The sequence below is a fragment of the Electrophorus electricus genome, chromosome 8 (genome assembly GCF_041902795.1).
Source record: "Electrophorus electricus isolate QZ-2024a chromosome 8, ASM4190279v1, whole genome shotgun sequence".
Lineage (NCBI taxonomy): Eukaryota > Metazoa > Chordata > Actinopteri > Gymnotiformes > Gymnotidae > Electrophorus > Electrophorus electricus.
This window is the reverse complement of record NC_137504.1, coordinates 21847501-21871751: the sequence shown is the minus strand read 5'-3', so window position 1 is coordinate 21871751 and position 24251 is coordinate 21847501. Positions and strand designations below refer to the sequence as shown.

The 24251-nt window shown below is 48.6% G+C and overlaps 2 protein-coding genes across 23 annotated transcripts in view; one reads left to right on the top strand and one right to left on the bottom strand.

The window, feature by feature from the left end:
• Positions 1 to 503: 503 nt before the first annotated feature.
• trpv1 (transient receptor potential cation channel, subfamily V, member 1) lies at positions 504 to 10701 on the top strand. The gene is made up of 13 exons (XM_027010316.3): positions 504 to 637; positions 875 to 1012; positions 1124 to 1425; positions 4050 to 4226; positions 4464 to 4619; positions 5071 to 5160; positions 5249 to 5319; positions 6435 to 6600; positions 7758 to 7824; positions 7916 to 8265; positions 8881 to 8999; positions 9651 to 9757; positions 10008 to 10701. The coding sequence occupies exons 1-13, from the start codon at positions 583 to 585 to the stop codon at positions 10112 to 10114; spliced, it is 1905 nt and encodes a 634-aa protein (XP_026866117.3). The 5' UTR covers positions 504 to 582; the 3' UTR covers positions 10115 to 10701.
• fam222ba (family with sequence similarity 222 member Ba) overlaps positions 8186 to 24251 on the bottom strand; it is a 51225-nt gene continuing 35159 nt past the window's right edge. For 11 of the 22 annotated variants that reach the window (XR_014124877.1, XR_014124883.1, XR_014124885.1 and 8 more), the window contains 4 exons: positions 14771 to 16564; positions 9474 to 9665; positions 8902 to 8961; positions 8196 to 8327 (listed from right to left, as the gene is read on the bottom strand). Coding sequence is in view for 5 of the 22 variants with exons in the window: in XM_081719199.1 (XP_081575325.1) it covers positions 14781 to 16564 (1784 nt within the window). In the remaining 17 variants the exon portion in view is untranslated. The other 11 variants (XR_014124870.1, XR_014124872.1, XR_014124873.1 and 8 more) reach the window with 11 other exon arrangements.

Below are 24251 nucleotides of genomic sequence, written 5' to 3'. Positions count from 1 at the left end.
TTATAGAACTTGGAATAGAATTATAGAATTAGATTTATTAAATTAAATTACCACAATGCTATACTTTGCAGCTAGCCATATGAAGGTAAAAACAAAATGTATCATTAAGAATTCACTATTTTTTAATGGCCTTTAATTCTCTGCAGAAAAATACAAGGGATACAAGAAGATCACGAACAGCGAAAGAAAGTAAGATTTGACCTTAAACGCTTGTTTGAGGCGGTGTCCAGCGGTAACGTGGCAAACCTCGATGGCCTGCACGACTACCTAAAACACACAAACAAAAAGCTCACAAACACTGAATGTAAGAACTAATCCAGAGCACTGTCCTGTCTGCACTCCATTACCAAATTCAAAATCTCTTCCACATCTGTTCTAGTAAGCTTGATGAACGCATAGCTTTCATGACATGAATTCAGCACAGTTGCTAACATTTGCAGATTCTAGTTCTCATGATGACCCTGTTTAACCTTGGCTCCCTCAGACCGGCCCAATGGTAAGACAGCACTTCTGAAAGCCCTGTTAAACCTGAGAAATGGAGAGAATGAAACAATAGAGTACTTACTGGACATTGCAGAGAAAATGGATTATCTGAAGGAGTTTGTGAATGCCGCATATACTGACTGCTACTATGAAGGTAAGACTTAACTTGTTGCTGTATCTACATTTACATGGACTGGCTATTTAGGATTTTTGTTGATTAATAATAGTTAAGGGTTCACTAAGTACAAAGGAACTGTATAGGAACTGTATAGGAACAGTAGTAGTAAAACTAGTGTCATCAAATATCCAACTACCTTTTGTTTTGCTTAGAATATAGTTAAATGTGTCCTGGGTAGCAAGGCCTGAAATGTGTTTGGTGTGATTGATGCAGGGCAGACGGCTCTTCACGTAGCCATTGAGAGGAGGAGTAAGCGCTTCGTGGAGCTGCTTATTCAGAAAGGGGCTGATGTCTATAAAAAGGCTTGTGGCAGCTTTTTCCAACCACACGGTGGAACATGTTTCTACTTCGGTAAGCCCAGGGTTTGACACTTCCTTAGACTGACATGCCTAATGGACCCCTCTGAGCAGTAATACACAGCAGTCTGATGTCCTTTTCCTGACTACCAACCCTGTTTTTCAGGGGAGCTTCCGTTGTCTCTGGCGGCATGCACCAATCAGAAGGAGATAGTAGATCTGCTGATGGACAACCCTTACCAGAAAGCAGATGTGAGGCAGAGGGACTCTCAGGGCAACACGGTTCTCCATGCTCTCGTGGTGGTGGCCGACAACAGTCCCGAGAACACAGATTTCATCATATCTATGTATGACTACATCCTTTCAAAGGACATTCATCTGAATCCCAGGCATGGAAATCTGGAGGACATAATGAATTTCCAGGGGCTAAGTCCCATCAAGCTGGCTGCAAAGACTGGAAAAATTGGGGTAAGGATCTAACAGCTCGGAAAAGTGACTGTATATGCTAAGTAGCACACAAGTGCATGAAGAACATTTTCAATTTTTCCACATTTTAGTATGTTTCACACTCATTTTAAAGTGGATTCAACTCATTTTCTCATCAATCTACACTCCCCAATGACAAAAAAGAACAACAACCCATTTTGGAATGGTTTGTAAATTTAGTAAATAAAAACTAAAATATAAAATTTACATAAGAATTCAGACCCCCATTCAGAATCCAGACCCTTCACTTACTTGTAAAGCACCTTTTGGCAGCTATGTTGGCCTCAAGTCTGCTTGGCAACGACCCCACAAGCTTGGCACAGCCTTTTGTTGGAAGGTTCTCCCATTCTTCAAGCTCAGCCAGCTTGTCTGGGATGCACTGGTGCGCAGCCAGTTTCACATATTTCCACGGATGTAGTCTGGCGATTCAGGTCTGGATTCAAGCTGGGCAACTCTGGGACTTTCACAAAGTTTTCCCAAAATGACTCCTGTGTTTTAATGCTGGTATGGTTGGAGTCATCATCGGTGCACAGCCACTTTCAGGTCTCTCAAGGGATGATATTTTGGGTTTTCCAAAGTAGGATGCTGCCTGCAGTGTTTCACTCTGGATATGTTATTGATGTGGTGAAGCCCAGCAGCTGGTTTCCTTTATACATGTGCCTGGGAATTATGGATAGTTTTTCCCCAAAGGAACTCTGGATCTCTTATATAGTGACCACTGGAGTCTAACCAAGCCCCGTCATCCCTGATTATGCTGTTTAGCTTGGGGGCCTGATCTAGAAAGACTGTTGGTGTCTCCAAACGTCCAAGATGCACCAAATGTCAGTTGTGAGCGCCATTACGAAGGGCCTGAAAACATATATAAATGCAATATTTCAATCTTTTATTTTTAGTACATTTATAAAACATTCCATAATTCGGTGTCTGCTTGTTATCGTCGAGTACTTTATGCAGATTGACAAGAAACAATAGCCAAATCCATCCAAATTTTGTTACAAAGCAGCTTTACAGATTTCATATATACATAGAATCCAGGTCCAGGCCCCTAACGAGCAATCCAAGGTAATAATAGCAGGAAAACACTTGCCGTCACCGAATGGCAAACTAGTAACATAAAGCTTTTGCTTTAACTTATTATAAAACATATAAGAGTAGCTTATAAGACTTAAGAAATTACTAAAACCTTTGGCAACTACAATTGGATGTCCTATCCACAGTCCACATAAAGTAAACAACTACAGTCCAATCACAGTCCAGCAGGAGAGCTGGTGGTGGTGGTGATGGGCTCTTCACTAAAGTCTCCATGGCACCCAGGAACAGGAGAGTCAGTGGAACATGCAGTAGAGATGGATGGTCCACGGTGATCAGACTGGTCTGAAGGACATACAAAGAGCAACTCTCCTTCAGGGCTGATCAGAAGAGACATGAGGGGCAGTTCCACAACTCAGAAGAGAAAAGAAACAGAGTTAGTTCGCTCTGATTGGAATGCACTGTACACAAATATACGATTACCAGAATGCAGCAGAGACTCCAGCAGAACTAGACATAACATCTTAGCTAAAAGGGGGAGTGCCAGAAAGCAGCACAGGCATGAGAGCTCCCTGAGGCATTAGCCACTCCATTCCACTCCAGCAAACATCAGTGAAGCACCCACGGCTCAGTTTACCATCATTGTTTAACTCCAGGAACTTGAAGATCTGGTCATTTATCTAACATGAAAACTGATTTCCAAAAGCTTGACTACACAAATACATTTTAACCTAGACCTAAAAATATAGAGTCCTGAACACCGACTGGAAGGTTATTTCACAGCTGGGCGATAAGCCTGAAACATACCAAAATGGAAAACTTGAAAGGGTCTGAAAACATCCACATGCACTTGTATTAGCTATTTTGTCTCTGTGATCTGATCCTTTTTTGCAGCTTGGGCACAGAATACAACAAATATCCACTTACCTTTAATGTAATGTGCTTTACAGGCTTTCAACATATGCGAGTCAGGTAATCAAGGGATGATTGTCTGTCTCACCTGTGTTGCAAGCTGAAGAACATAGCACTGGGATAGTAGTGGGAATCTAGGACTGGTTAGAAACCACTGGAGGTTTTTTAAGCTGTGGGTGATACAATGAGTATTTTTGTTTTGTTTTGGTGGTTCCTGATTTCAAAGGGCTTATTGACTGAGGTCTTGTGAAGTTTTTTCCCCATGACGTTCTGTGAAAAAAAGAGAACATATTAACTCCAGTGCCTATGGTAGTGTAAGTTTGGAGTTGTATTTAAAAAGAATTTCCACTTCAATTTTCTAAAACATATTCTCATTGATCCCATTGCCAAATATACTTTGGGTCTGCCAAATATATATGCATTCTTTAACTCGCATAATATGCATAATTAACTAACTCATGGCTAAAAATATAAATGAAGAGACCTCATCCCACCTTTGAATACTCTGATTTTAATTCATATGGTAAATCTTACCTGTGGCCTAACCAACATTAGATCTGACATAAAAACAAGTGGAATAGGTTTATCATCACTGTCAATCACTAAAGATTCAGTGCTTGGAAAGCAGAAATCATGCTGAATGTAAATTCTTATTGTTCCACCAGCTGTTTGAACACATTCTGCATCGCGAGTTCCAGGATGAAGCATGCAGACACCTTTCTCGAAAGTTCACCGAGTGGGCATACGGCCCTGTGTATGCCTCTCTCTACGACCTGGACTCTCTTGATACCTACCAGAAAAACTCTGTCCTGGAGATAGTTGTTTATGGAACAGAGACACCTGTAAGAGCATTTAATTCTGTTTTAAAGAGTTTTTCTGCTAATACTGGTTTAGTAATGATGTACTTTTTGAATCTTTACCTGATAACAAAATCAAATCAAATTACTCGCAAGATCCAGGTGCATTTACCTAACAAAATATGAAGAATATTCTAGATAATTAAATATGTTGATAAGCTAACTCTGACTCAATAAGAGCAATGTGAGATGGTGAGAAGTTGCTTTGTATTATGTCTTCAGCATCGCCTCGAGATGCTCCAAATCGAACCCCTTAATAAACTGCTGGAGGACAAATGGGACAGATATGCCCACAGGATCTTCTTTACTAAATTCATCATTTATCTCTTCTACCTCTGCATCTTCACAGTCATGTGCTGTATACACAAGGGCATGAAGGTGAGCTCAGACCCTGCATCTGCAGCTAGTAGCAGACATCTCAGCTAACCCTAACCAGGTCTAGTTCTAATCCCGAACCCAAACCAAGTTCCCCAGAAAAGACTAAACTGTCAGCAACAGTACACAAAATGTACTCACTAATAACATCTATTAGTATTATGGGATCCTTCTACCCAGTCTGTATATCTACCCTACTTGTGTTTTTTTCCTTGAATCTGACCTCCCAGAATTCACTTTGGGGGAAACATTCTACAGCCTCTAGTCTACTCATGAACACAAAATCTCATGCTAGTGTTCAAATGAAGCAGGTAGCAGGAGAAAGTGCAAGTCCCCCTAATTGATCCCCTAGTAGTACTTGTAAGCATATAAATCCCGATTAACCATGACGAATATTTCATTGTCCCTTGGCTGTCTTGGTATCAGGTGATTCACACGCCATTTGTCATTCTAGCACCCATTTCAGAACGGGATCGAAAACTACCTGCTTTTTACGGGACAGGTCATCATCAGCATTGGAGCAGTCTACTTCTTCTTTAAAGGGGTAGGCATCACTGTTTCCTTGGTTCAGAACACAGGTGGTGTTTTTTCTAATTCTGACCATGTAAAGTGACTGCAGTCTCTTCCTGCAGCTGATGGACATAAAGAGAAAACGTCCAAGCCTGCAAACGCTGATGATAGACGGCTATTCTGACATACTCTTGTGAGTGCTTCCTCTTTCTTGTATTTTTGAAAGAGGACATGAATGTATGTTCAAATCCTGTGTGACAGGATAACTTCAACTTCTTCCAGAAACCAAATGTAGTTCAGCTGAACACTTTCCTAGTGAGTAACAGCGGCATGTGTTCATGTGATAATAATGTTACATTTGTCAGTTCATAACCAAACACTAGTCCTCCTAGTCCCATGTGACATGGCAGCCAGGGCTACAATATCATCGATAATATGCATTAATAGAGAAGGTGAATTTGCACGCTGTTGAAAGCTGGGGCAGGGCCATCATGTTGTGAGGTACGTTTGCTGTAGCTACGGTCAACACGGAGCAGTTCGCTAGTTAAATGTGACTCTGCAATGCAAATACAATGAAAAAAGTTGAAATGCAAATGTCGAAAGGAACAAGGAAGAGGAAGATTTGTTTCAGGACTGGACCAAACAATCATGACAATCGTGGATAGTTTTTGTTTGTTTGTTTGTTTGTTTTTGACAAGTGATCCCATTTTCTGTTAGGATCAGTACAAATTGTTTCTATTGCTTATTTATGTCCTCTATAACTTGTGCTATTACTGCTTTATGTACAGCATAACCTTCTATAATATCTGCTATAAGCAGCCCACAGCCCCCAGGAAAAATCCTAGCGCATTGGCTTATCCGTGGTAGCATCGATACATGTTCACATTAACAATATCCAATTTGTACCACATTATAAAATGTCTTTGGGTTCATACTTACCCACATGAAAGAATGATACTGACAAGAACCGTTTAGTGATATTTTGTAGACCAGTCAGTCTCTCTCTCAGCCAGTCTGTTAATGGATAGTGAGGTTTTTTTGCTTCAGTACACAACTGTGCACCTGTTGCCTTCCTATTTAGTGAAGGGGAATTTAAAAAAAAAATTATTCTATGTATTCTATTTTTCGTGAGAAATCAAAGATTAATGTATCTCACGATATGGTGACATTACCTCCATGTTCCCCATGTACCACTACCCACCGTGTACAATTTGTATGTTTATCACAGGGGAGGTAATTTCAGATAAACTGTACAACGTCGTATTTTAAAGACTTTTCAAAGCTCTCTTTCTCCGTGCGACGGAGTAGTTTCTTTCAGGCACTGTTCTTCCTGGTTGCTGCAGGCCTGTATTTATGCAAGCAGGACACGTACGTGGCCTTTCTCGTGGTCTCCCTGGCCATGAGCTGGATCAACCTCCTCTACTTCTCCAGAGGCTCCCGCCACATGGGGATCTACAGCGTTATGATCCAGCGGGTGACTGCCATTTTACTGTGATAACGTATATACTGCTGTTGTCCTGCGTTAAATTTGACTGTGATAACGTATATACTGCTGTTGTCCTGCGTTAAAGCTGCATCTTCCTGCTAGACCGTCAGCTGTCATGGAAGAAATCACCAGAATATTACAGGCATATATTGCAATAATTCAATTATGTTCACAGACGAAAGCATTGTAAAAATAATGTTGTTGGAATGGAGCCTAGTGCACTTGGGTTCAGGTTCAGCATTGCTGTGCGGTTAGGTCTGTGTCAGCATTACAAAATCTGCAAGCAAATTATGAAGTATAAACACTCAAAAACCTTTAAAAATACAAATAATAGGAATTTAATCAAACTTTATATATATATATATATATATATATATAATTTATTTTAAAAAAAACTTTTTTTTTTTTTTTTTACAAATACATGGTTGCTTTACTAGCCTGCTTGTTGAGGTCAGATGATTTATTGAGTCTTTGTGGGGTTTTATTTTTTTGTGGAGGTTACTAATTAATTATTTTTTATACTTTTGAAATCTTTAACTGCTTTAACTAGATAATTGTTTTTCTGAATTTTTAAGGGTGGATGAGTCTGGAAGACCGTGTACACCCTAAAGGGCTTAAATGACCGACCAAGTGATAGTTTAATTTAGATTATTTTATTAGCTGACATTTACATTTACATCATAGACAAGTATATAAAGAAGCACACCTGAGAGAGTTTGAAAAGTCCCTAACTCCCCCTAACGGTACATTTACATTGCAGTAAAACGAAAATCTTGTTTCGCATCCTGCTGCCTGCTTTGGGGCGTGTCACTAAAATCAGAATCAGGCTTATCTGTCTAGGAGCATTTCAGACACCTTCTTCCATGTTTAATTTTAAAAGTGTCTCTGTATTTCTACAGAGCTTTCTGGATGATGAGCCTGTAATTAAGCTCTGCAGCGCTTAACAACTGCCTGTCTAATGCCTACTTGTGGAACTAGCAGTAGTGGGAATAAAGAATGCATGCTTACCTGTTTTCTGATGACAAGGGGGTCACTTGATGTAAAGTTACTCTGCCACCTAGTGGTGGTGATTGGCTATTACATATTGCGCACCGTCTATGGCCGCGGCTACTTATCCTCACCGTCTTGTTCTGTCTCCCCCTCAGATGATCTTGGGAGACATCCTGCGCTTCCTCTTTGTCTACTTTGTCTTTCTCTTCGGATTCTCAGCAGGTACCGGTCAACAGAATCTCACGCCCACCCCCTCTCCGTTCCACGAAAGGAGGTCCCTAAATCACTTTCATTTGTCACTCCCGGCAAACAGCGGTGGCGACGCTTCTTAACGAACCCGAGGAGAACAGCACATCTACGCTGGGTCGGCAGAACGCCACGAAGCAGGGGCGGACCCTGTACACCCAGGTCCCGGACTCCACGGGCTGCAAGGAGCCCACCTACAAAGACATCTACTTCACCACGCTGGAGCTGTTCAAGTTCACCATAGGCATGGGTGACCTGGAGTTCACCGAGGATTACAAATACAAGCACGTGTTCTACCTGCTGCTCATTATGTACATAGTGCTCACGTACATCCTGCTTCTGAACATGCTGATCGCCCTCATGAGCAAGACGGTGGAAAAGATGTCCAAGGAGAGCACCCGGATCTGGAAGCTGCAGGTGCGCCCTCCTGTTTGCGTGTCTGTGCGCTGGTGCAGGAAATCGTTAGAAGCTTTTCTCTACTGATGCACAAAAGCAGACAAAAAACAAAAAAAGGTTGACAGAGACGATCTATAACTTCTGGTAGACTGATGGAGACAGATGGCATGCAGATTGTTTATTGACAAGTGGGCCTCTTAGATGTAAAGGGAAAACCACTTCTAATTTGTCACATTTATCCTCCTCATTTACTGGAACCAGCATCTTAACATAATAAACATAGTGTTGCACTGGTCTTTAATGGGCCGTGGCGATTCAGTATCCACTGAACCAAGGCACTGCTGTCTTCATAAAAACGAAATAAAGGACGTCTGTCTGATCCCAGGGTGCAGCAGGGTACTGCACAGCCAGCCTGTCTGTAAGGAATGAGAGCTTACACACTCATATTTCAGGTGCTGGGTTTACAGAAACGTGCCCTGAATGTTCACTTAAATCCAGAAAACATCTGCGAGAGGCCACCTGTGTGTCCTCGGTGACTGTAACATGTTTTCAAAACGCCTCCCCCTTTTATAAGCCCAGCATGAGCTTATAGAAACATAGCTGAGTCTGTGTGTGTGTGCACGTGTGTCTTTGCAGCGTGCCATCACCACCATTGACCTGGAGAGGACTCTCCCTCAGTGCCTGAAGACAAAGCTGCGTTCGGGAGTGGAGAAAGACCTGGGCAGGAAGGAGAAAGACCTGCGCTGGTGTCTCAGGTCACAGAAAAACACAAATCATCCCAGTAACCGCCTACCTGGGTGGAGCACCTTAGAACAATCCCACCGATGCACCTCGCAGGCTGTAGCAAATAAAGTTTAAACTGGACCGAAGTAGCATTGTAAGATAGAACGCTGAAGATATGCATGTCCTCATACGGACGCTAAACGCCTGTTAGCTGGCCGGGGTCAGTGCTGACCATATCAGCCTCTCGGTCTTTCTTTCTCTCCTCTTCCCTTCTAGCTCATGACATAAAAGCGTGAACCTGACAGATTACAAATAATCAGGCCATAAGGACAAAAAATTTAATTCTTTAACCACAATAAAGACAAACTGATCACTTGAAGTTTTTACTAAGATGTTAAAGTCCAATAATAGAGTTAATAGGATAAATATTTAACTTTTCTTAGCCCCAGCAGTTCTGCCTGTATCTCATACACCACACGAGTATGTATTATTGATCCGTTGCATACCTTCTACTGAAAAACAGCTGCTGTCGCCGGTCACTTTGATGGAGTGCACACAGGCACACATTCTCCAACAACATAATATAGTCTCATGGTCCATGGATCAGCATTTACCAGCAGACAGACAGACTGCTGTAAGATCTGGCAGGTCGTAATTGGAGTGTGTGCCCCTCTGTGTTGCAGAGTGGAGGAAGTCAACTGGAACAAATGGAACAGCAACCTGGGCATCATCAATGAGGATCCTGGGAACTTCAACAAGATGCCGGACTCGTCCGTCAGGCATCCAGGAGGTACTGAATGAAAAAACTAATAATTACGTGTACCACTTCGAAATTACAGGCGATCACAGAGCAGGTGACAGAAACATGGTGTTTAGGAGTTCGAGGCGTACGGCTGCTACCTCCTGAATGTCCAGAAGTTCAGAATGTGCACAGAATACAGGCCCCTCTGAAACTATGACTCCGACTGTCGCTCAGAAAAATCACATTATGTTTACAGAGTGAATCGCATCATGCTCATTTAGTGTGTTGCCCTGTCCAGACAACAGCTGGCGCGGATTCCTGAGGGACTTCAGCCGGAAGAGGCCCAACATCCATGTCTACGAAGAAGAGCGCGAGATCAGCCCCCTGGCGACTGCCTCCGTCTGACAGAGCAGTGCACCACAACAAATACCATCACACTAGGGCTCGAGAAGGGCTGTCCTGAGTACAGATGGATGCGGGTCTGGTTGACAGGTGGCCAGATCTGCTGTTGATGTGCCCGACTGCAATGTTTAAATCTAACCCAACTCTATGGAACATGGTAGTAATATTCAAGGGTTTTGTTTGTTTGTTTGTTTGTTTGTTGTTTTTTATGACTGGGTTTTTTTGTTTTTTTGGGGGGGGAACTAAATGCTGTAAGGGAGCAGATCTCCAAGAGCCAAGCAAGCCAGCCCTGCTTTAACAGTGTTAAAAAGATCTAATAACTGTAACTGCAATGTAACAATCAGTGAGGAATCACATATATTTAACATATAGTATATACAACTACATGGTGAGTGCATTTCTGAGGGAAAAAATCTTTATTCATTGCGCAACTAAAATACAATTTTAAAAAGAAACCTGGCTGTAGTTATACTTCAAAGTTACACTCTGAGAGCCTGGTGAGTTTGAATGTCATGTTTTTAACATAGCCATCTTGGTAGGTGTAATGAACAGCTATAATTCAATTTAATGTAATTAAACAATATGAAGAATGTTAAATTAGTTATTTTTACACACACACGGTGTTTTTTGCTCATTACAAACAAGCAGGCGGATGTGGTTAGGAATGTCAGCAGTACACTCGCCCAAGGCATCTAACATGTAACAATCACACCATTTCTTTTTGGGGATGGGTGGTAACCTTTGAAATGTTTTTGTCTTGACCATACTGCCCTCTTGTGGTGCGGCGGGTGTAGTGGCGCGGGTACATCGCCACAAATGGTGAGAAGTTGCTTGAAACTATATACGCCTTACACTCTGTTCGCTATAAAGGACCCCTAGCGAGTTGAAGACACTCGGATGTATCTTTGGGTTTTTCTGTGTCTTTTCAGGCTTCTCTGCCACGCAAGGCCCTTTTATGGTGCCACTTTTATTCATCACAGTTTCTGGTGCGTCAGGATAACCCATGCCAGTGCGACGCGATGACATCTGTCGTACACGGGTACTCCTCCATTGAGATGACACTGGCGTGGCACTATCCGGCCTTCCCAGGGTGAACCTGTGCCCCGCCGGACTCTGCGTTAGAAGCAGCGGACCGCCCCTCATTAAAGCTCCCCTCTCGGAGTTCAGTCAGGGGTCGTGTCCCCGGGTGCCGTTCTCGCCGAGCCTCACCGCCGTGGTCCCGCTGTGCGCTCTTTGTGCAACTCCGATTTCCATGCGCGCCAGACGGCTCCAAATCCACGCCAACCTGCCCGTTCCGAGCGGGGCTCCTTCAAAGCTGCCCCGTCTGCGGTACTTCCTGGCGCTGCGTCGCTTTGATATATGGCCCCATTGAATAAAATTGACGCAATCATCCATTTGGACGCCAGCTGTCGCAGCGAAGCAGCGAGGGTTGCTAAAAGTAGTCTGCTGAAAGGGCCGTTTCCCCGAGTCATTCACTGCTTGTTGACAGTTTAGTGTGCTTTTCAGACCTCCATTAGAGAATTAAATAGAGTACGCGCCGACTCCGGTCACTTTTTTTAAAGCATGAATGATCTGAGATATTGTGGGAGATGGCTTAGATCATTTTATGCTTAACAATTTGTTTGAACTGAATGCATGGGCCTGTCCCAGCCTTAATTATGCCACATTACGTAGACCTTTATTTAAAGGCTGCATTAACACGAGTATCAAAGATCATCATTGCAGCCTAGAGTAGCAAGCGATAGATTGCTCGCTCGAAGATTTAGGTGAAATTGTGCTATACACCGTGCTAAATAGTTACGAAAAAGACTCAAGTTGAATAAACTCCCCTTACACCTAATCGTGCAAAACAACCTACTTAATAAGGTGCCGAGAGGGTAAAAAAGCGATCCAGGTGACCTTTAGGCTCGTATGCTCCGCAGTCCTTGGAGAAGATCCACGCACGGGGGTCGGCTGTGACACTGCAATTCTTCATCATTAGAGGTGGATAATTAGTCCTCATTAATGCTAACTAGGCAAGCTACTCCCGACGCCCAAAGAATGGCAATACTCGGGTAGAGCAGCCAGCAAACGTGACCTGTCGGGACAGTGCATTCAAGAAAAGCGAGCGGCCAAAGGGAGTCGAGTAGCACATGAAGAGTAAGGTGCTCCTCACTTTCCTTAAAGCGAGTTTAAACAGATAAAATGATGCAGTAACAATATACTCTGTATATGCTAATATACGCTATATATGCATCGTCTCAAGTTGGGGGTACTGGTGTAGAGAGACGACCCTCATACTCGGAGCAGTGTCCTTTCGTTTGTCTTCAATGACTTTAGTTGATCCAAAGTTACACACCCGCCACGCTGCGCTTCGTCCTATTCATTTATGACCTTTCACCCCCTCCAAAATATTTATTAAGGTTTTCAGTCATTGTAAGTATTTATGACTCATAACCGCTCGGTGGGTCGCGGCACTTAAGGTACGAGCCAACGCCCAGTCAGATCATATATGAAGAAGAAAATCCACTTCAAAGAAACGCTCAGCAGCAGGTTCAAATAGAGAAGCGCATCTAGAAGGTAGGACGTGGTTGAGCAACAGCTCGCATAGTCCGACGTGCTCCTGAAACCCTGGAGGAGAGGAGCCCACTCGCTCCTACAGAGGTTATTACAACGAAACGCAGCCGAATTTCAAAGCATAAATTAGAACTTTATTTTATTATTACAATATTACAAAAAGAGTAGCACAACTCTCACGCACTCTTTGTAGTTTTCGCTCATTCACTCAACAGCCACAGAGTGACAGATATAAGAAAGACTTCTAGAGCCTTCCTTCATTTCACAGCTATAGCAAAAAAACAAGGAAAAAAAGATTTAAATAACAAGGAAAAAAAATCAAGTTCATAATTATAAATAGTCACAAATTGCAAAACTGAAGCTTTGAAACTTGGAATAAAAAGATTTCTGTTACAGCCCAGAACTACACATAGCTATAAAACATAATTACGATAAAATACTTTTTTTTTCTTCATTTTCGTTGTAAAGTAATTCTAAGGAATTGCTTTTCTATTCAACAAAAGCTTTAGTTAATAAAAATAAACAAGGAAAAATTGCTGTTCCTTTATAGTCTATTTGTTGTCGTTTCATAATTATCATTATTATAGGTTTCGTAATAACCATGCTTGTTTTCAAAGGAAAGTCCAAGGACCAAATACTTAAGGCTTTATAAGGGCTGTTCCAGAGGGAGGCAAGCAGAGAGTGGGTGTGGGTGACTTCACCCACACACACCCACACACACACACACACACACACACACACTCGACAAAAAGTCCTTGGAAACCATTCCCACAAGCATCCAACATTCACACAATCATTACACTTCTTAAAGTTACAGTAGTATAGCAGATTAGCCAGTGTACAATAAAATAAACAATCCATCTGCTGTTTCACCCTCGACTTTAAAAAAAGTCCTCCTTGATTTACCCACAAGTGATCTTGCAAGTGATCAATTTGGTCTACTCAAGCACATCAGAGTATCAGTAGCGACTCCTAACTGAAGTTATTTCAACAGATACATGAGAAAATGCAGGATCAAATAAATGTCACTCAATTTGGTTCATAGTTAGTTTCTAAATGATATTAGTAACAATCCACAATACACAATCTTCTTCAGTAGTATGTTTAGTCCTGCTAACTTTAATACAAGCTATCCAAGAGGACAGACTACCCCCTGCGGTTCAAGTAGTAAGTTTTTGTATTTTAAGGAAATGAAACAGAAGTACAGTGGCACTCCTTGAAGCTCAACATTTCCATGTAGATTTAAGAAATTATTATTTTTTAAAGCCACCAGTAATGGCTTTTTAAGAAAATAAAAATCCACAATCATGCTACCGACTTCATAGATATAAGGGACTCGGGCCGTTAAATGGACACCCGATTTTTCGCAGCTTTTCCGGCTGCAGGAGGGGCGTGACAGATTCTGCTCCTGTCATTTCAAGTCCCAAGCTGGACCTGGTTGGACAAGCATGCTTCCTCACTGGCGCGCCGTCTCCGCGGACCTAACGCGCAACCATCAGTCCCCCCAGTGGGCGGGTTTAATCTCGCACAGGTCATAAATGGAAACAAAGAAACGGGAATAAAAAGCGAAGCGAAGCAAAGTGAAACGTGGGCCCGAGGACGAGCGCGCTAACTGATCTTGTCCAGCAGGTCGGGGGCGGGGAGCTGATGGCTAGCGCGGGCAGCTCAGACTGATCGGAAGCCTATGATATTATTGTTCCTTTATCCCACTTCAAACTGTTTGCACACCTCAGAAGATATTTATCAGGACTGTAAGTAACTGTCATACAGAGAAAGAATGGGAAAGGTGTGCAACTGGGGGCCATGCTGAGACCATTAAAGGTGCCTGATCGAAGCACTCTTTAAAAAAACAAAACAAAAAAACAATTGATCACTTGCAAGACTGATGATTTAAAGGAAAAAAGCCCAATAGCGAGAACACTGCTTTGTGTTAGATGTGTTTGAGTTCTTATAAGTAGTGTTGTTTTGTTTCTGATGTTACTGGATTTTTCACGCGATTTAGTTTTTAATGCCTCTGCACATGTTAAGTAGTATCCATTTTAAGACAGGGAGCGTGTAGAGTACGAGAGTGTGTGTGGCGACCTATAGTGCACAGAGGCTCACCTGCTGGAGCTTATCTGTACCCTGGGTGCTGGCCACGGGCCTCGGAGGGTGGAGCCACCACCCTGCCCATCGGGGGCGGCCTGTGCATCTTCCCCATCAGGCCCAGATTTTGATCTCGGAAGCACGGCGTCTGGAAGTCTCCTCCCATGTAATCTGCCGTTTGCATCAGATTAGTCTGCCCGGCGGTGGCTCCCCCCACTGGCCGGTAATGGGCCGTACCTCCCACGGGGGCGCATTCCACCCCCGCGGCGGGGTTGGCGCCACCCGCGCTGCCATGGAACGGTGCGGGCAGCTCCTGCGACCCCGAGCTGTCACTGTTGGGTGTGGGCAGGATGCTGCCCCACACGGACGGCTGGTGGTAGTACTGCCCGTTAGTGTAGTGCGCCACGGGGCCGGCGGGCATGCCGTTGTGGTTGTTGTTGCTGACCACAGGTGGGGAGGGCGTGGGCTTATCGACGGGGGGCTTGAGAGTGTAAGGCTGCCCCATGCACAGCTCCGGGGGGTAGTTCATGCCCTTGCAGGGGTAGCCAGTGTCCCGGCTAGGGGGTTTGCACGGGTGCCCGGCCCCGTCGGCGATTTGCTGCAGGTGGGCGAGCTGGTGCTGCCCCCACGGCCTCATCTGCGGCTGCGGCTGGTGGTGGTGGTGGTGGTGGTGGTGGTGGTGGTGGTGGTGGCGGCCCGGGTGCTGTTGGTGGTTCTGGTGCTGCGGGTGGGGGTGCTGCAGGAGCGCGGCGTGGTGCGGCTGCTGCTTCACATCGCCGTGATACACGGCCATGCGGCTCATGGCGCCCATGCCGTGCGGGGGGCCGCCGCCCGGCACGGCCGCTTTGTCCGGGGCGCCGACGCCGCAAGAGGGGTGGGCGAGGCCCGGGGGCGGGCCGGCGGGGTGCCCGCCGTGGACGGCCACCCTGGAGCTGGCGTCGATGAGCAGGCTGCGGCTAATGGGGCTGGGGTTGGCGATCTGGCCCTCGCACACGGACGTGGCGCCGGCACCCTGGGCCCGCGCCTGGCAGAACTGGTTGATCTGGTGCACGATGCTGCTCAGGTCGGCGGGCCGGCCCTGATGCAGGGCGCCGGCCATGGAGAGCGGAATGGTTGAGGTAGACACGGTCACGTTGGGCGGGGCGTCGGCATCCAGCAGCTTCCTGGCGCTGCCCTGCAGGCCCGGCGGCGGGGGCTGTTGCTGGGGGTGCGGCTGCTGCTGCTGCTGCAGCAGGTGCGCGGGCAGGGGGGGCGGCGGGCCCGCGTGTGCCAGGGCGGGGGCGTGCGAGAGCGGTTGCGTCCTGCCCAGGCCCTGCGGGTGCTGGGCCGCCGCGGCGGGGTGGTGCCTGAACCCTGGGGGCGGCGCTCCGGTCTGCTGGGGCTGGAGCGCCGGCTGGTGCGACGGGGGGCCGCTGAGCGGCTGTGGCCCGTGCTGCAGGGCTAAAGTGCTGGCCGAGGTGGCCGTCGGCGGCGGGCCGTACGGACCCCCGGGGGCGCTCATGCTCGCCTCGGGATGCGGGCGTGCCCGCGTGCCGGCAAAATCCTTGATGATGCCCTTGGCAGCGGGCGCCTTGACGATGGCGAGGAGGCCGGCTTTGGCCGTGGGCTGGGATTGGGGGTAGGGGCTGTAGCGAGGTGGGACGCCCGTGTCCAGGCCGTTGACGGTGCGGCGCACGTGACTACGCTGCGGGACCTTCACGCTGTTGGGGAAGATCTTGATGGTGAGCGGGCTGTTGGCGACCTTCTTAGCATACGCGTCCAGCTCGGCGGGGGTGGGGTACTGAGCTGATCTCATCCTCCGTGTAGTGTCCCCTAGAGAGAGAGAGAGAGAGAGAGAGAGAGAGAGAGAGAGAGAGAGAGAGAGAGAGAGATGGATTGAAAGAGAAAGAGAAAGAAAATGGATGAACACAGCAACGGACGATTCCAAAGAGACGGCATCAGCTGGCAACCCTGGTTGGGGACGCAGGAATGGAATGGGGTGGGGTGGGGGGGGTGCTCAGAGAGAAACAGAAAGGGGCGAGAGGGTGGCTCATCCGGGCTGGACTGAACAGGATCGGACGAAACCGGAGCGGAGAGGGACACCGGAGAGGAGCGGAACCCAACTACCCCGACATTCTCACGTTCCCAGTGTCAGCGGCGCCACAAAAGGCCCATGACATTCAGGAGATAAAGACCGACCCAGAGAAAGAGGGAGGGAGGGAGAGAGAGAGAGGGAGGGAGGGAGAGAGAGAGAGAGAAGGAGAGAGAGGGAAGGAGGGAGAGAGAGAGAGGGAGAGGGAGAGAGAGAGGGAGGGAGGGAGAGAGCAAAAGAGAGAGAGAGAGGAAGGGAGGGAGAGAGAGAGAGAGAGGCAGGGAGGGAGAGAGAGAGGGAGGGAGGGGGAGAGAGAGAGAGAGTGAGAGAGAGGGAGGGAGAGAGGGAGGGAGGGAGAGAGAGAGAGGGAGAGTGAGGGAGGGAGGGAGAGAGGGAGAGAGAGGGAGGGAGAGAGACAGAGAGAGAGATAGAGAGAGAGACAGAGAGAGACAGAGAGAGAGAGAGACAGACAGAGAGACAGAGAGCTGATCTCTGCAGAATAAGTGGAGGGTAAGAGACAGTTACAGGCTCTTCAGCTGGGAGGAAACCTTTTCCGTCTGTAAGAACAGAGAGCAGTGCCTGGAACCCACCAGTGTAAACGTGGCGATTACGGTCTGCAGACCCAAGTGTGCGCCAGCGGGCCGTGTCAGGCTGCAGGTTTATCGGGAAATGAGCTCATTGTGGAAGCAAAAGGTTTGAATGGCTTCTGATGGCCATGTGGTACTAATGCTATTCAGTGTTTCTGTTGAGCATGCAGAGCAGAACAGCCTCCTCCTAATGGTTTAATAATGCAGTGTTAGGGCATTTGAAAAGCCAATATCGTGTATTGACGCAAGTGAACTGCAAGGTGTGCTTGCGCGTTTCTGTTTGTGTGCGCGTGCACGCGTCTGTCGCACTCACACACTCCACGCACCAGAAGCAGGTGAACGTTCACCATCACGCTTCCTCTCCATCAACACCACAGGTGACATTTCCTGTGCAGCACAGAGGGATTTTACACACACGCACACACACACACACACACACACACACACACACACACACACACACACACACACACACACACACACACGTGCGCACAAAGCACTCGAAGTACCAATCACTTACTCTGCCAGACACATTAATGCCTGGCAAGTGCATCTGTTCCACAGTATTTAAAACTGCTCATGTCAATCATCTCTGTGGGCTTGTATGTGTGTGTGTGTGTTTCTGTCTGAACGCTGGGAACCCGGGGGGTGGGGGAGCCTTAGACCTAGCCCACACCAACACAGCTAGATTGGAACGAGTATCTGTTTTCATACTTTTGGCCCGTTCATCCGCACTAAAATCGGCATTCTCTACCATCCAAAACACATTTCAACTCTGCTCACCAATGTGAGGTGGTGACGTGACCTCCATAGTTCCATAATTGGGGGACCCTTTTCCCCTGTGTGTCGGCTGCTATGGCGCCACGTGACTGCAGCGTGTAAACAAAAGTGCGGTGGTGCAAATAACGCAGCGGTCACGGGTCGGGTGCTGGGGCGCTCACCATCCACCTTCGCTGCTGCTTTGGTGTTTTATTGGGCACAGGGGAACTTCTGGAAAACGGACCACGCATCCAAAACACAAACGCGGCATTTTCCCATATCAGCCACGTGATTGTGGACCAGACCTGAAAGTGTGTGTGTCTGTGTGTGTCTGTATGTGTGTGTGTGTGTGTGTGTGTGTGTGTGTGTGTGTGTGTGTGTGTAAAAGCAACAAAATCCCAGCAGTCATGAACGCCTCATGGGTCTCTCGATGCGGTCTCCCTCTGGAACTGAGGAGAGACAAGTACTGATTGGCTGTGCACACCATTTCCGAAAGGTCGAAAAACCGCGTCCCGACTCTCCGATTTGCTCAGAACAACCGGCTTTGAAACCCATCTCGCCTCCCTGCACGGGCGAGCTGACTCCAGCTGGGCTCTGTCTCTATATTTGTCACCTGAATATCACGACTGCAGCGCGTGAAACTGGATCCCGTCAAACACGACACCCCACCGAGCTCACAGGCGCGCGCAAACACAAGGCACGCGCACACACTCACTCAAACACACGCAGAGCTAAACTGTATGGCCAAAAGGCTCGAGCAGGTCACTGAGCCCTCCTAACCCGGCCCTAAAGGAGCTGCTTAATCGGAGCGCCCCTCCTGCGTGCTGGCGTCGAGCTGCGAGGAGGACCACGGCCCACCGGAAACAAAACTGATCCCCCGACTGAACCTCTGCTAGACTTGCACATCCTGCACTGAGCTTTTTAATTGGGATGCGACGTGGTAAAAGAGCCAATGAGGAGCGATGTGATGGCGTCTCGTAATTGAAGGGAGAAGTTCGCATGAAAGGCCATAATCGGCTGCCTTTATTAGGCAGGATGGTGGGAGCCACAGCAACTTCTGGCCAATTAATTCTACATTTATTAGCGGCTGGAGGAAAGAACGGACACGTTTCCTGAGAGAGATTTCTCGCCCACGCGAGAGCACGCGCGCGCTGCATGCTCGCGCGTCCCGAGGCGTTCGTTCTGTATGCGACAGAAGCGCTTGCTTCTCACTTTCTGTTGCATTTGCAGTACAATAGCCCCGCAAAAAAAAAAAAAAGACAGTTTCAGTTCCTCGAACTGACATGACATGTTTGATGCGCGTGGGGAGGGGAGGTGAGGGGGGGCGGATGAGAGAGGGAGAGAGAGGGAGAATTTGACGATGATAAGCGTTCTCTGTGAAACTGCTGTCTAGTGGCTGAAAGGGAGTCTTTGTATAAAACAAGCTTTCATCATTCGAGGGGAAGAGAGAGGGTGTGTAGAGAGGGAGAGTGAGGGGGGAGAGAGAGAGAGGGAGAGAGAGAGAGGATGAGAGGGCTTCTGATGTGCACCCACCTGCACGGCCCTGCCACAGAAGTGGACGTATCCTTCCTACACGCACACGCACGCACGCGCACGCGCACACACACACGTCCCGTCTCCAGGCTGGCCGTTGTGAGCGCACGGACTTCGGCGGTAGTGAGGGCGCCCCAGTACGGCGCCAGCACGCTCACCGTATGCACCAACCGCGGCAGGCACAGCGATCGGCCGATCCGGGCCACTCCACAGTGGAAGCCGGAGAGAAGAGGAGGAGGAGGAGGAGGAGGAGGAGGAGGAGGAAGAGGTTCAAGGCACCGACGACAAAAGCGAGTTTGTTTCACTCCCCCTCAGACAGAGCAGGCCCCAAGGCAGAGTTTGTTATGGAACTGTGACGTTCTCCTCTTGTTCTCCTCTACACCTCTCCCAACACACACACACACACACACACACACACACACACACACACACAACTGCCCTCCTGCTCTCCTTGTCTTCTTTTATATGAATGGTAAACAGAGATGGTTCAGTGCTGGAACTGACCACACTGACCACAACACCAACTGTCAATACCAACTACTGCATTCAAGAACCTCAGAAGGAGAGAGAGAGAGAGAGAGAGAGAGAGAGAGAGAGAGAGAGAGAGAGAGAGAGAGAGAGAAATGAAGAGGGAAGGAGAGAGGAAAGACAGAGGTAGAGCAAGAGAGGAGAGAGTTCCTGCTCAGGTCACGTCCCGGGGCTGTGAGCGTCCCCGTTTCTGCTGATCTGAGAACAGCATCGCCTCACGTTGTACTGAGGCGCAGCACGGACACCGAGTGGAGCAAACTGGCAAACTGGTCCCAGGCTGCAAGAAAACCAAACCGTTCCTGCTGGTGGCCCGGGTCTCAGAGGTGTGCATTACAGCAATTTGCCAGGCCGGTCTTCACCCACCCAAGCACTTCGCGCCATTGGGAGTGACACTGACAGCCTTTCTACCGGACCGCCGGGAGACGCAAACACACACACCTGACGGTGGGGGGTGGGGACACAACAAAAACTAGTCAGAATCAGAAAGTCCGCCACGACCCTCCGCGGGCGGGTACCCTGTCACGTTAGCTCTCCATCAGCGCGTCCGGGGGACGGCGCAGGCCGAGAGGGCCGTATGCCGTACGTTGCCCTGAAGGAGCCTCCGTGAGCAGCAATTATAGAGAGTCAGCCAGTGAAGTGAAGGGGCAGCTGCAGACTCCCGCGGCTCTCTCTCAGCCTGGAGAGTTGAGAGTGCGGGGTTGAATTAGCCCCTCTTCTACACGCCCGTTTCTGGCATCCAGTGGCAACTGGGGCTTTCACCAGGCGGGAGGGCAAGCGTGGCCCGCGGCTGGAGGAGCCCGCTCGGTAGTGTCTCATCTCTCTCTCTCTCTCTCTCTCTCTCTCTCTCTCTCTCTCTCTCTGTCTCTCTCTCTCTCCCGGTCCCCCCCCCCCCCCCATAAACGAATGTGAATGAATATGCGTCACGAACATGCACCCCGACTACGGCACGTGTGCATACAGCCCTGTTTGCGTTCACCTGCGCTCGCGTTCACCTGCGCTCGCGTTCATCTGCTCCAGCAGGCCTTGTGTTGCTGGTTGCTATGAAGAGAGGCAGTTGAGCCCAAGTGAGGATGAAGTCAACTTCCCCCATGACAGAGCAAGACACACACACACATACACACACAAAATGTTCTATTCTCGCATTTCCTGCTATGATCCAGATGTTGGCGGAACACATCTGGTATGGGCACAGGTTGCTTGGGAGAGCTCCTACACAGAAAAGACTGATGGAAAAGAGAGAGAGTGAGAGAAGGAGGAAACTGTGAGCGAAAAGGAAAAAAACCAACCACACCATTCTTTCTAAACGTGTGAGGATTACTGGTCCTCACATACTCGAAGTCGTATGCTAATGGAAAGAGGCATCAAGTTCAGTCTGAGCGGTTTCTGTCAGTCTGTCAGTCTCTCTCTCTCTTTGGCACGTGATCACTCTTTCTCTCCTCCCGTTATTTTAAAGGCAGCAGGAGAACTGGCTCGGAGGAAACGAAGGCACGAGGCACGAGGCACGATGATTAGGCGAGCGGGCGCAGCCACTCTCCCCGGGGAAGAGCCTCTGCACAAATGCTGCCACAATCCCCCCCCCCGCCGCCCAGCAGGCAAAAGCAACTGAAGGGCGAGCTCTTGATCAGGCAAAAGCAGCCGAAACGGGAGTGCCGGAGAGGGCCGATGTGTTCGGCGGGAGGGCAGGAAGCTGGGTGGGGGGTGCGGGGGGCGCGAGCGGAGACTGACAATGGCAGGGGAACGGCTCTGCATGCCGGTTAATGGGGGCTCCTGGGGCTAGTCTGATTACTGCTATTCTCAAATCACAAGACTGATGAGCAGGGGAAGGGGAGGGACGGAGTGAAAAAGTACTTGTGCTAGAAGAAAGAGAGAGAGAGAGAGAGAGAGAGAGAGAGAGAGAGAGAAATAGCAGGGCAAGGAGAGGCACCATGCTCCTGACAAATAAAGCCCAGAAGTGGGTCAAGCTCTGACTGCTTCTGCGATTCTACAGTGAGTGAAAGCTCTGGAGATAGAACAGACTTCACGGGAGACCGGGGGGGGGGGGGGGGGGGGGGGTTGAAGGGACAGGAGGAGGAGGAGGAGGAGGAGGAGTCGTGATGGAGGCCGGGATGCACCGCCACGCGCCATCCGGGTGCTTCACGGCCCCTCCCCGCGGTCCTGCCGTCTTGTACGGTCCTGCCGTCTTGTACGGTCCTGCCGTCTTGTCTGCCCCGGAGAGCAGCGTCGGCACAGCCACTTGACGGCGGGGCGTCATCGGCCCTGTCTGTCTGTCTGTCTGTCTGTCTGTCTAACCGGGTTTTGTCATCCTAACGAGATTGAGTCCTCATTATCACCAGTCAGCCTTCCCCAGGGGAGCTGCTCTACAGGGGGGCACAGGGAGAGAGGGAGAGGGAGACAGACAGACAAACAAGGGGGAAGGTGTGCCAGAGAGAGAGAGAGAGAGAGAGAGAGAGAGAGAGAGAGAGGAGGTGGGAGGAGAGGGAGAACAGGAGTGACAAGGGGAAGGCTTCCCTTGTGAGTAATTAACGTGTTGTCGGCTCTCCTGGATATGGTGCGTATTCCAGGGCGGCAGCACCAGCTATAGCGGACGGCGTGTGGCACGGCTGGGACTCGAACGGGGAATCCAGTTGCAGGCCTTTTAGTTTTAGTTGGATGAGCTTGTCCTTCCTTTATTGAGCAAGGAAACCCCCTCCCCTCCCTTTGTTGTGGGCTGTTGACTAAACAAAATGGCCCCTGACATTTCCTCGCTAAATAGCTCGCCTGCCAGTCTTGTGGCACGTCAGGTCTGGCGACACCAGCCACCCACGTTTGTCCGCCGCTCAGAGAATGGGGAGAGGGTGAGACAGACAGAGAGAGAGAGAGAGAGAGAGAGAGAGGGATGGCTGGATTCAGGGCAGCAGCAGGTGTTCTCTGTGTGTGGAGGTGATGGAGGTTGGAGTTGATGGCTGCTGCTCTCCTGCTGCGCCTCCGAACAACAGTGCCTAATTTCACCGAGCGCTCGACATCATTGAAAAGGACAGGCTGGATGGGCAGCAGGGTTTCGCCTATGTGTTTTGTGTGTGTGTGTGTGTGTGTGTGTGTGTGTGTGTGTGTGATGAGAGCGGGGGCGAGGATGACAGGTGTGTGGGGAAACGCAGTGCTGCCGGCTGCCGGGTGCCAATCAGTGGCAGCTCGGATGAACCTGAGGCCCTGCAGACAGCAAGGTGTGGGACAGGGGCCAGGAAGGCTGGGTCAGCGCTGGACACGTGGGGGCGGGTTACGGGGGGGTTGTGTTTGGGCGATGGGGCAGGAACGCAGGGCTGCCACCCCGTCATTTCCATCCCCAGCCCTTATCTGGAGGTGTGTCACTCCGCAATGCCCAAAATGGGATTTTCTGTCCCCGGCCATTAGCGCGCTGGCGGACACGGATTTCACACACGCGTCCATCCGGAACGCAGGACTGAACGCAAGACCAGGACCCTCGCTGACAAGGCGTTAATGTTGGCCGGTGTTGCAATCTTCAGATGGGATCAGCGACTTTTTTAATCCCATTTACCGATGTTAGCCGTGTCCAGTTCCGCCCACTAGCCATCTCATTCTCTCCCCGGCGCACGACGCCACAAAGTTAAAGGAAGAAAACAATTAAGCTAAAAATGTACTCTGTCGATTTCTGATAGAGTGTTAGGGACACTTGTTCACCCCCTAAAAATGTGGAAGCTTTCTTTTGGGGGTTTTTTTGACACTGAACCAAAAACCTGTTTGTTTTGCTGTCGTGAAGCTGGCACTGCATGTGCGGTATTGCCTGTGCTGCAAAACGTCGCAGCGTCTCTGCGTGAGAGTCAGCGGCTCGATCTAAGTGTTTGCGTGTCCCAATCTACCTCCGACAGACTAAAACTGGCCTGCGCCACGTCTTCGTCGCGCTAAGCTTAGGTCGCCCGAGGCCTCAGGCACACCCTGACGTGGTTCTGCGCTGTTTACATGATCGCAGCCTAGTCAGACTAGCAGCACTCCTCAGACTATTATCGATCCATCGGTGTGCATGTAA